The sequence below is a fragment of the Apus apus genome, chromosome 15 (genome assembly GCF_020740795.1).
Source record: "Apus apus isolate bApuApu2 chromosome 15, bApuApu2.pri.cur, whole genome shotgun sequence".
Taxonomy (NCBI): domain Eukaryota; kingdom Metazoa; phylum Chordata; class Aves; order Apodiformes; family Apodidae; genus Apus; species Apus apus.
Genome location: NC_067296.1, coordinates 6,493,607 through 6,506,364, shown reverse-complemented (window position 1 = coordinate 6,506,364; position 12,758 = coordinate 6,493,607). Strand labels below are relative to the sequence as shown.

Below are 12,758 nucleotides of genomic sequence, written 5' to 3'. Positions count from 1 at the left end.
ACTCTGATAAGTGACTTTAAAATACAACAACTTACTCTCACCATACCTGCTCTTTCTGGTGTGTATTCAGAGTCATGTCTCCTCATTTTAATGAAAAAAGTTTGTGTATCTGTATAAATATTTTTGCCATTCTTAGCCACCACAGATTTGGGAGAGTGAACTGAACTGAATGATTTTCTGGATTAGATGATAAAACCATTAACTATTCCACTTGGATGATTACCACTGACTCCTCAGTATCTACAAACTGGATCCAGTTTTATCTGACAAGAAGCTGATCTGTATGTTTTTTCATAGAGTATAATTTGACAACAATTAAATTACCCAGGCTACGTTTGTCTTTGAAATCCCTGTCGCTTAACTCTTTAACAAGACTTTGATGCTAGTTCACTAAGCAAACAGCCACAGCATTTTAGAATGTTTTCACAACCATTTCCTCACCATCTCTTTGCTGGAGGTTTCACCAGTAGTAGGCTCATAGTAACAAAAGCCCGTGCTTCACTTCACAAAACAGCAACTTTATGTAAATCTAGCTTCATTTGTTATGTCAAGATAATAAACTGAGCTGTTCACTGGTGTGCCTGATGAATAGATGTTGTCCATTCTGCTAATACTGCAGGCAACCCACTAATTTCATACAGGAGAGAGGTTTAGGTAATGGGGCAAATTCCTCTGGTCTCAAACTGCTTTCGTGACTGTCATTCTCTTAGAAGTGCTGAAGAGGCAGTATCTTTTTACTTGAAGACTGCACAAGTTTGATACAGTACTAATCAGTGAGAAAAATAAATATGGAACTTAGTGAAGTCTTATTTTTAACAGAATCACAGTAAGAGCTTAATAGTATGGGCTGAACTCTAAATGTTCAGCCCCTGAGTTTGTTTTATCAGTATATTTACTATTGAGCACATCATACCAATGTTCCATCTTAAATAATATATTCTAGAAATGTACCCCATGAAAACCATGAAATCTATAGATTTCTGATATGCTGAATTGGCATAAGCAAAAATATAGTACATAAACTTAACTTTTTATTTTAGTGATTCCTGTTTTGAGGATATTGGCAATGAAGACATCTTTTATAATAACATGAATTATTAAAAACAGATTGAAAATTATTGTCCTTAAAAAACATACGTTTGTTTTTAAATAAATATTTAAGGCAGATAAGTCTTTAGGAATAAAAAGGGTGAGGGTCTCTGGATTCTGATTTGTACTCTCACTTTTTCATTACTCACTGTTTAAGATTACTCAAACTATTGACCGAAGATAATAAAATTTTCCTTATTCTGTTTGAGTTAACACTGTGAATAACTTTTTTGCTTTAATGAGTAAATTTAATATTGCATTCCTTGCTCTGCAGCCAACAAAGGCTAATATTAACCTGGATATATTAAACATGTGGCAACACTAATAATAATTAGTAGCATTAATAACAATAACACCAGGAAGTATTACTTAAGTAGGCTTTCTTCAACAGCAGCATAATAAACCTTGTTTCGAAGCAAAATAAATAAATAAATTCAGGAATATGTTTCAAAATTATGGCAAATGAAAATTTCAAAGTCTAACTTGCCGGATATGGATGGTATTATTTGGGAGTTCTCCAAATTGAGAGGTTAGAAAGTGAACTCCTAGGAAGTAGGAAGGAAAAGTCCCCAAATGGGAGGAATACAGGTCTGAGGGAGACTTTTGCATTGGCCAGTCTAAAATAATGTCTCAAAGATACATTTGCTTCATTACCTTTAAGCCTTACAATTATATACAAGATCAGTGGCTGGGCACTGTATAATTAATTGTTTAAGTGGGACCACTGTGTAAATAATGTCTTTGAAATTGTTAGATGCACACATTGAAGTTAGATACCTAAATTAGAAATTTGCCTATTTTCATAATTGTTTGTGATTTATCTGCTGTACGTTCTCTTTCCCTAGCTGTGCAGCAAAAAGAGATCACCCAGAGCACTTCCACATCCACTATCACCTTGGTTACAAGTACTCAGCCTATTTCTATGGTTACCAGCTCTGGATCTGCAAGCACACTTTCTTCCTCTGTTAATACAGACTTGCCAATTGCAACAGCTTCAGCTGATGTGGCTGCAGATATTGCTAAATACACTAGCAAAGTAAGTTCTTCAGCAAGGTTGTCTTGAAATTTTATTTTGAGGTGAACTTTCACATTTCTGACATTTCAAATTCTGGAAATAACTTTAAATAAAGGTTATCAAGTGTTGCAAATTCATTCTACCATACTATGTAGGAACTGCTAGATTTTGGTCAAAGTGCTGAACCATCTTTTTAGAGCTGGCTGAGCATTGCCATTCCAAGCCAGAGTGTGGATATGATGGGCTTCAGCTGCTCAGACACCTTAGACCCTTTTCTTCTCATGTTTACCCACTGCTGCTGCTTAGTTATGTGTTTTTTTGGTTTGGACCATTTTCTGTGTTTTCTCCCAAAGGTGGAGGTATCCCCTCACATCATATTTACAGTAAACATTAATATTTCTTCATCTGTGTCCAGTTATACATATACAAACATGTAGTTTGGTTTTGAAACACTGCATAGCTTCATCAGATGGTAATTAGTTATTAGTGTGTAATCATATATTAAAACAGAGGTTAAGATGTGGTGTGATATTGGTATCATAATAGTGACAGTGAGGAATGGGACATCAGCTTTACATGCTCTTTTAGCTCTTTAAAAAAATCAAGGTGAATACTATATAAGGAAATAAAGTTGAGTACCCAGACATTAAAAGCACCTGTCAACTTTCAAGGTTCTCACTCAACCACATGGTGTTTTTTGTGGGTTTTTCTTCAGTTTTTTGCATGGAGTTGCTTCCCCAAAGTCATACTCTTTTGTTCCATTGTTTGTGTATTATATCAGTGTCAATTTCTTGGAGAAGCAGAAGGTCAAGCAGTTCAGCAGGTCAGGACACTTTAAAATCAGAGTCCTGATCAAAAGTGTTGTGTTCTACTTTCTAAATAGTCCTCTAAACATAGGCCCAGATAAATACATAGAGAGATGGGGCATTGTTGGTAGCAACACGAGTACACGTTAGAGTGGCTAGAAGAAAGGGAAAGTGGGGATCTGTTAAAAATATGTATCAAAATTTATTTTCCCATTTTGTCTTTCAGATGATGGATGCCATCAAAGGAACAATGACTGAAATATATAATGATCTTTCAAAAAATACTACCGGAAGTACAATAGCTGAGGTTAGTGCAAGAGTTGCAAAGTAGTATTTTTTTAATATATAAAAGTACCATGTAACTATACCTACAAAGTATTATAAATACTATTATAAATACTGTCTAGAGATTCTAATTTCTATCCTGTTCTAGAAGTAATGATTAGAGTGGTAGAGAGAGACTGAAAAAATATCAGATGGCCTCTATAAGATAAGCATCAAGATCAGTAAGCCATCAAGCCCAGATCCTTAAAGCTTCTGTTGAGGATTTAAACCTTGTTTAAAATCATAAATGAGGTAGGCTTTGTATTTTTCATAAAATGCTATACATTACTTTTAATTGTCTCTAAAGGTAGTACTTAGTATCTTTAAACTGTTTTCTTTAAACTTGGAAAAAGCAGATTAAGTAATATAAGCTAAGTAGAAATGTGAATAAAATAAAACTTAAAAGTGTGATGGCTTGTTTGCTTGTTTTAAACAAAACAAGGAAGTGATAATTTTGAGCAATGACATAATTCCCAATCCACAGTAAAATAAAAACTTGCTTTCCTAAATCTCATCTAGTTGAAAAAAACCTAAAATAAATGAAATGCCATGCTAATAAATGCAAGCAAAACTGAGGACTAAGTTTTTCATTCCAGTCAGAAAAATTTGAGACTTTATTAATTTTCGAGGAAGCAAGAGCAAGATTAATAGAAGTGCTTTTTGTTTTCAAACAGTCCTGTACTATTTAGGGTAGGAAAGAAATATTTAGACTGCTTCAGATTTTGGTTTGGGGTTTACTATGGTCTTGCCCTCATGTTAATAAAAAGAAGCCTTAATGTAAGTGATGATCAGACTCTTTGCTTTGGGCATGTTTTTCTTTATAATAATTATGTATTATGCACTGCACCCTGGTTATTATTATAACTATTAAATGTTTAATATTTAGATTCGGCGTTTGAGGATTGAGATAGAAAAACTTCAATGGTTACACCAACAGGAACTCTCAGAAATGAAGCATAACCTAGGTATGAAAATGCAGTCCAAAAAAATCTGTCAGTGCACTTAACGTTTATACTACAAATTGTCCAAGGACACAAAACCTTATATAATGTCCTGTGCTGGTATTAGTGGGCACTTTTGATTATGTACTCCAAGTTACTTCTGTCTGTGTCTAGTAAACAACAGGTGTTCATCCTCTGAGACAAATCTGGGCTAAAGAGAGCTTTTGATAGGAAAGAATAGCTCTTTATGCATCATTGGATAATTCCTCTTCATGAGATATTTTATGCTGATTACTTCATTGTAATTCTCATAGGGACCAGGTTCTGTTAATGCAAACTCTGGGGGAACCTGCTTCCTCTAGTATCTTTGGAGACTCTAGATCAGCAGTTGGTGCACATACTTATTTTAAGTGAACAGTCAGCCTTGACTCAACCTTCAAAATACCAGCTTAAGCAGATAAAAGAATATTCCTCCTAGGAGGGGAATTTTCATCTCTATATTCACTGAACCATATGGACAGGAAATGAAACCACAATTAAAATGTGATTCCTCCTAAATTATCCTTATTTAGTGCACTGACTGTGGGAAGAAGGTTGCAACTGAGTGATCAAGTCTCCTTTAAGCAGAGATGGCCAAACTTGGGGAATATTTTGATTATTTTTTTTTTTCGTTTTAATTTCATGTAGTCTTTAAACTCATGAAAACTGTTGTTCTGCACCTGTTGGGGGGCAGAAAATGCAAACCTCACCTTCCTTTGCATTTTGAGTAGAACTGACAATGGCTGAAATGCGCCAGAGTCTAGAACAGGAACGAGACCGTTTGATTGCTGAGGTGAAGAAGCAGCTGGAACTGGAAAAGCAGCAAGCAGTGGATGAAACTAAAAAGAAGCAGTGGTGTGCTAACTGCAAGAAAGAGGCCATTTTTTATTGCTGTTGGAATACCAGCTACTGTGACTATCCCTGCCAACAAGCTCACTGGCCTGAGCACATGAAGTCTTGCACACAGTCAGGTAATCTTGGGCTGGGTTGCTGGTTTCTCAGCTGAGGGGCCCTGGGTGGGTGCAATGCAGGGTGACTCAGTGTTCTTTGTTTGCATGGGGGGAAGATGTGCCTGTGAAGAGTTGACTCTGGGCTGGTACACATGAGTAGTGCCTACCTTCTCTTTTTTTCCTTTCTTTTAGCTACTGCAACGCAGCAAGAAACAGATACTGAAATTAGCACAGAAACATTAAATAAATCATCCCAGCCCAGTTCAAGTGTGCAGCCCACACCCACGGAAACAGTCAGCACCCCTAAGGAAAAGGAAGGTTCAGCTGATAAAAGCAAAGAGAGTGTTACAGTGAGTATCAATGTGGTAAATTCTAACAAAAACAATAAGTAAGAATTCTCTGAAACCTATCCCTAAAGGCTTCCCTGGATCAGCCAGGAATTTATTGTGATTTGCATATATTGAAGTGTGTGATCTGGGGAGTGAGATAGGGAGTTGTATTTTTTTTTTTTTCCTTCATCTTGGCAAAAAAAAAATCTCCTCCTGTCCTCTGGGAACACCCCTTTCCCCTTCACTCATTCCCAATAAAACCTTGTGTTGCCTTGACTCATCCTTCCAGCCAAAGGGGACTGGACCTCTTTCTCTCTCTCTCTCCAGGACCCATCAGTGTAGCTTCTGGTCTGGATCTTTCGATACAAGTTGCCTTCTGATAAGCAATACTGACTGCAGCACTTCCAAGCCCTTCTTGCCTGGGGGTTCAGAGGCCAAGCTCAAGACCTGCATTCAAATCAACTTACTTTATCACAACAGACTGCCACTAGGGTACCACCATGTTCCATAACACTGATACAACAGTTCACCTGGATCTGCAGTTACGAAATCCTCCATAGCATCTACTCTGATAGTATTCAGTAGGCAAGGATGAGCTAATGCTCTAATAAAAGGGACTTAACATTGCATATATAGAAAATGTTTATAGAGGAGATTCTGCTTTATAGGTAGGGCTTGACTATTAGCAATTTCAGCATCGTTTTTCTTCTGCCCTTGCAAGATTTATTAAATGAAAAATTTTATTTGGGGGGGCTTATCCTTCAAACCCTTACACATGATCCCCACATCAGTAGGAGCCTTGTTGTATTTTAAAATATTAAAAGCAAACTAATTTTGTAGTATTGTGATTCCAGCATGATGTCTCATTGAGATAGTCCTATAGAATTTGGAAGTGTAGTAAACTAGAGAGCTGTGTTCATTTCTTGACACTTTTGCTACTGTCTGGTGTTAGATCTCTGGGCTTGACATGTCATCTAAGGGAGTAACTTGGGAAACAGATTTGAAGAGGAAAAAGGAACTGCTGTTCTACCTGAATGCTTTGGTGGAATTAGTTAAACTCTGGCTCAGTCGATGTTCACATGCATTGTTTGTGGCAGCACAACCTTTGTATTACTGGGGAAATAGGGGATGGGAGAAGATCAATCATCTAAAACTTTAGCCAGGGAATATTTCAGTTATACAAATCTGGAATTCCTTTCACATAGATGTCCTACCTGAAACATCATGCTGTATACATTGATCATGTTCATAATTCAAATTTTGTTTTATTAACAAAGAAGTAACCTGTGAATTCATGAAGATGCAAATTTTTAACACAAAACATCCAGCATAAATTTCATACAATAATGATAACAACTAGGTGGAATTTATGTAAAAGCTGAGACTTCTACTGAGGTTGCCTGTGCTGTCTCTGCAGATAGCAACAGGTGTGACAAGCAACCAGCCTATAAAACTGGTCCAGGTACCGCAGACCACCACCTATATTCCAACTACTCAACCTACAATTGTAAGTACAAAATCAGTCTGCAGTAGTACTGCTCCTGGCATTAAAACTGCTCAGTATTTCTGGGGGGTTGTCTCCATCTGCTGTTCTATCAAGATATGAATTCACTGGTACAGTCTCAACTTGCAGTGCAAAATGTCATATTTTGCTATGCAACATTCCACCCTTTCGTGTCATCATTAATTATTACAAGGATTCAGAATTGTCATTAAGTCTAGCAAAGGCACTGAGGACAGTCAGATTTCCATTTTACATGGTTATGTTAATTATTTGTCCGTTTCCTGTATATACTTGACCACAACATTAATGTAAATATATAGAATTCATTTTGAATATCTTTTAAATATCTTTTTGTCTATGGTATCCTAAAGAGATTTAATTAATTCTGAGCTATGCTTGATATTCCTGTGACATCTCAGTAATTACAAAAGAAAATATGCATTCATCAGTAGTGTGTCTCCCACGCAGTCTTGCACATTAGCATTATGAAATTATGACAAATAGCATTGGAATCAGACCTGTTTTTTTCCATCAAAGACTTAACCAAGGACACTTGAATCCCCCGGTGTCAGTCACAAGATATGGGCCAGAAGTGAGTTTGATTTTTGTGTTTTATGCACCATGATATCCCATTCTTTCAACCAGCCATGGTCTGCAGTGCTCCCTTCAGGGTCAGCGTGGCATCGCAGCTGACAATTCTCTTGCCAGAAGGAAAAGATGCTGACACTGCCCTGGTCACTGACTGACACCTCTGCCTCACTGGGGGTTCAACAGAGTGTCTGAATAACTGGTTCATTTTCTGACTGAAGCCGGATAATTTCTAACAGTAACTGTTCTAGTTTAACAATGTACCTTAATCACACTGTCACTCTGGGGCCTGTCTTTCTCCTTGGGTACACACACCCACATGCACACATCCCCCACCTCCAGCTGCAGGATGTGCCTGTATGTCTGGGAATACATGCACACACAGTATTCCACAGACACTGTATTCCACACTAATGTTACTGCTCTTAGTGGCATCACGACTTCCACATTCCTAGCAGCATTTTAATGCAACTCCTTTTGTCTCAGCTGAGAGCACTGTGCACCTTTGCAGCATTGGCCCCGAGTTGCTTGGACTGAATTACCACAACAACAAGGTTTAATATGTGTTTTAAAAATCAAATAGCAGACATCGAAGACATTAAGCTCTTGTGTGAATAGCTGAGAGGTTGTAAGATCTTAAGGTGCTTTTGTGTAATATGCAGAAAAAGGTTACCCTCGGTTTTCTGTAATACAAAGTGTTTTGAGTTCTGTAAAGCATAATTGGAATGTCTGGAAGGTTTCAGCCTTTATTTGTGCATGTTTAAAATTTTGTACACTTGCATTAGTCTTGCACAGCTACAGACACCTCTGTATTCAAATAACTGCACGTGCAATTTCAATACTTTTAAACCTTAGTGCATGTTTAAATGTATGCAAAATGTACATATGTGTAAAACTGGCAGAGGTGGAAAATTTACCTCTCAGGGAATGATCTTAACTCATTTAAGGAGTCTCACACATTCCATATCCTGATCACTAGAAGAACTGAAACTTAGGTTTTTGGTTTTTGTAAGTGTGTATATTTAAAAGGTGACTCTGGTAACCTGAATTTCCCCACCTGTAGTACTAACAGTGACTTACATCATGACTTCCTTGGGTTCAATTTGCACTTTTTTTCCAACTAGAGATTTCTTCCTCTGAATTACTGTGGGTTTTCTGGGTACCATTTTCATTGAACCCTTTACACACATCTGAAATCATTACAAAATGACAGTAATCTTGAATTTATTTAGCAAATTGGTTCCATGTTTGTTTGTTGTTTTGTTGTTGTTGTTGTTTTTTCTTTCTGCAGTTAAAATAATGTGAAAATATTAATTCATCGTCTTTCCATTCCAGGGAATGGAATGAGTAGGCTTCTGGAAGGCACAGACTTTGTCACAAAGGAGCTGATAACACTCTAGGCTGCAATCCATCTCCATAGGGATACTCACCATCTTGTTGAATACCATTAAGAGACTCATATGGTTTCCTAAAACAGTATGGGGCAACATTGGGCTTCAGTGAACCTGTATCTCTTCCGTGTTCTCTTTGGAATGTCACACCACCATCAGGGGGAAGATCTGTGCATCCCTTTCAGCTTCCTCAAAATCTCTTCCAGTTTCTTCCACAAAATACTGAGAACTGAAATGGATGCGTTTGTTTGCTCACCAGTTGTGCACCACTGGAACTGTATGAAAACACACTTGCAGTTTGTATGGTGTAGACACTGCTAGACTTCCTCACATTTTTTGAGGAAGGTTAAGATACAGACTTAAGATTCAATAAATCCTTTTCCAGATCTTCCAGAGTGATGTGACCTTGACCAGATTGCTTAACGTTCTTGTGCCTTTGTCTCTGCATCTGTAGAATCTATTACCATCTATAGAGATATCCTGAAACTTCATTTGTCAAGATTTATAAATCATGATCTGTATGATGGAAGTGAAAAGTTTATTCTATATTAATATTTTTACAGGGTGTATAAGACAGTTCCCAGTAATGCTGATGTTTTTGTTATTGATTTGTGCAAAAACTAACAAGTATTTTTTGTTGAAATGGATGTTCTTTCTTTGTTCTCTTCTGTGTAGACTGAATGCATGGGGGAGTTCTTTTTTGGGGAAAAATATTTAAGTAATGTGTAACAAGAATATACTTAAAAACAAGGGTATTTTTGTACTCCAGTTCAATTTGTCAATTTTTTTTTCAAACAACAGAGAATTTTCTTAGCCCTTTTTCCTCTTCCCATGCATTAGTTTGGGAAGAATACATAACTGGAAGTAGTAACTATGAAAACCTAATTCTCCAAGCACAGGCAGAGTGTGCACAGTACCTGCAGGACCACCTGTCCCTGTAATTAAATAGCAGTAATAGTAACTTAAAAGCCCTCCTGCTTATAGGAAAGTAATGCACTGCTTCCTACCCTGGAATGAGGTAATACTGCAGTAGAAAAGGTATTAATTCTTGCACAAAATCGGAACTTGTTCTGGATTTTCCCTGGAAAACAAACCTCTATTTCTGTGGTCATGTTTATGTGACCTTTAACATAACAATATGTTTCTCTTGGTTTTAATCCACAGACCATTCCTGTAGTGGTAAGTCCTTCTGCTGGGACAGTGGCAATGAGAACTGGAGTTCAGTATGTTCAGACCACAATGCCAGTCCAAGTACGAAGAGTCTAACTGCTAACAAGAAGCCCATACAATTGTTGGAATAAATATATCTAATAGAAATGTGAAAAATAAACACAGTTCTTTGCATTAACCTCAAAGGTTCAGACTTTAGCTTTGTATATGTGTACAAAGCATTAACTACACTACATTAATGTAAAGCATTAGCGCTGGCTTAGAAAAGCTGAGGAGAGGTAAGATCCATATTCAATCTATGCTTCTTTTGTAAATAATGTACAATTTGTGGATGTCATTAGAGTACCATCTCCTTTTTATATTTGTATTGACTTAACTTATAAAGAGGGTTTGAAGTTGGAAAAGGAAGGTTTAAAACAGCCTTATCACAAGCTAACACTGAAACTGGTCTTGGGAAACTGCAGTTATGCATCAAATAATAAAATTGTGAGAATCTGAACAACTTGATTTGCATTTGGATTGAAAAAATTTCTGCACTTTGGAACTCTTGTAGAATTTCTTTGAGCAACCAAGTGATGAGGGGTATCTTTTTTCAGTGAGTTGTACTAGGCAAATTATGGCATTTCCAATCTGTGGACCTGAAATACGTAATGACTTGCATTGTTGTTTTTTTTTTTTTACAGTGACCAGACTGTTGATGTTTATATTGTTTACAGGTTAAAATTAAGTTTAAATTTCATTCAGTCTAATATCAGAAAAGTTGGAGAGTGTAATACCTGCTGGTTGTAGCATGATTTCTAATCATTTATATCAAAGATTGAGAAAAGTCAAGTTTGTTCCTATGCTTCACAGCTCAGTTTTGTTTGTTTGTTTGTTTTTTTAAAAAAAAGGACTTTGAACGAGAACTAGGTGTGGAGTAAAAACATGGAACCATGGGCAAAAGGACTTTTGATGCTGGGCCAGAGCATGTCTTATTTATATGATGGAGTTTATGTTTTTATGTAAGCATGAAACAGTACAGTATGAGAGAAAGTAACCCCTGAAAATGCTGTCTGTTACACTTATACTGTAGTACCATTTTGTATGTTGTGTAAAACGAACGCATTGAACAAAGCAAAGGTGATGTATGTATATGAGCAAATTAATTGTATGATATCATTCCAGTACATTCTGTTGTACATTTTAGTCATGTTGATTTCTCCCATTGTTTATAAAAGAATGCGGTTTGTACAGTCTCCAGCTAGTACCCATATTAGAGGGAAAAAAGTATTAGGGGGAGAAAGAAGCGAGAACAGAATATTCGTGAATTGCAGTCGTGTCAAAAATAGCCTAGCTGGCCTTATTTGTGAAGCATAATTGCTTTTAGCATATGGAAGTATTTTTTCACATTTTCTTTGTATAAAATTTGTATTAAACTTAAATATCTTTTTTGACAATTGTGTTTCTTTGTGACTAAGACAGGTGACACACACGATATGCTTTGGGTTCCTCCAGTTTTTCAAGAAACTTCACAGTTTTTTTATTAAACTGTTTTAGAAAAATGTTGTGTGTTCCTGGATTTCCAGTTTCGTTTCAATCTGGATGAATGTACATTTCTGCACAGTCTCCAGATCATGGCTAACTTCACTTGTGTTGGGATCTTCTGTCTTGGAAGTGTGGGGCCTTTGAATCCAAGGCTGTCAAATTTGAGAAAAAACAAAGTCTGTAAATAAGCCATTTATGTGTAAAACTCAGCATCTGTTTTCTCTCAGTTTGACCAGCAGCAAAGGTCCATTGTTTGTTGTGTAAGGTCTAATCATTGCTTGGATTGGGGTTGGACTGATCTGTGTAGCCTTGTTAGGTGTATTTGTGGGTTAGAAATTGAGATGTTCATGGTGAGTACAGTTGTAGTCCTCTGAGAGGGCATGAATTGGGCAAGGCTGCTGTGTGTGTCTTAATTATCTGTGAGAAGAAACAGGGAGCTAATGAAGTAGCTCACTGTAAAGCCTTAAAGCTCCTACTCCTGCAGTTGTTACCTTGTTCGTGAAGCAACTGAAGTTGATGCTCCCAGTACCACTGTTTAAAGAAAACAACAAATCTTGAAGGCTTGGAATGATGTTTTGGTCTTACTCAAATAGTCTGAGTGCTGGTATCACTGAAACAAGCTCTTGTGGTAGGAGGAAAAAGGAAAGAGATTAACAAGTTGAAAATGGTTATAGGAAACCACACCACTTTCTGAAGCCTGTTTCCATCTATGGTTTGTGGTTGATTTTGGTTTTTTTTTGTTGGTGGTTTGGTTTTTTTTTCTTTGAATGGGCATTCTTTTTTCTATAAAGAGTTTTCTTTCCTTGTGTGAAATAACAGGTGACCAAATCCTAGTAAGGATTTTATAAATATGAAATAACTCCTAATGAGTTATCATGGCAAGATCCAAGTATCATCTCAGATAATCTGGTGACTGTATTTTTTCCACACTTTTGCTAGTTACAGTATGAAGTTAATTGCTTTTCTGAAGCTTGTTTTGCATTAACTAAAATGAAGGAAGAACACCTCTCTGGCTTGGACATTGTGGGAGAAGATGGCAGTGATGTAATAGGAATTGAAAAGATAGGCTGCAACTTCATTTAATATAT

The 12,758-nt window shown here is 36.8% G+C and overlaps 1 protein-coding gene across 12 annotated transcripts in view; it reads left to right on the top strand.

Annotated features, from left to right (window-relative positions):
• Positions 1 to 11,582, top strand: part of ZMYND8 (zinc finger MYND-type containing 8) — a 66,390-nt gene extending 54,808 nt beyond the window's left edge. For 8 of the 12 annotated variants that reach the window (XM_051632842.1, XM_051632851.1, XM_051632849.1 and 5 more), the window contains 7 exons: positions 1,935 to 2,125; positions 3,137 to 3,217; positions 4,121 to 4,199; positions 4,946 to 5,185; positions 5,357 to 5,514; positions 6,911 to 7,000; positions 10,141 to 11,582. In XM_051632842.1, the coding sequence (XP_051488802.1) occupies positions 1,935 to 2,125; positions 3,137 to 3,217; positions 4,121 to 4,199; positions 4,946 to 5,185; positions 5,357 to 5,514; positions 6,911 to 7,000; positions 10,141 to 10,242 (941 nt within the window). In that variant the 3' untranslated portion in view covers positions 10,243 to 11,582. Of the gene's footprint in view, positions 1 to 1,934; positions 2,126 to 3,136; positions 3,218 to 4,120; positions 4,200 to 4,945; positions 5,186 to 5,356; positions 5,515 to 5,820 lie in introns of all 12 variants that reach the window. The other 4 variants (XM_051632848.1, XM_051632846.1, XM_051632853.1 and 1 more) reach the window with 4 other exon arrangements.
• The last annotated feature ends 1,176 nt before the right edge of the window (positions 11,583 to 12,758 follow it).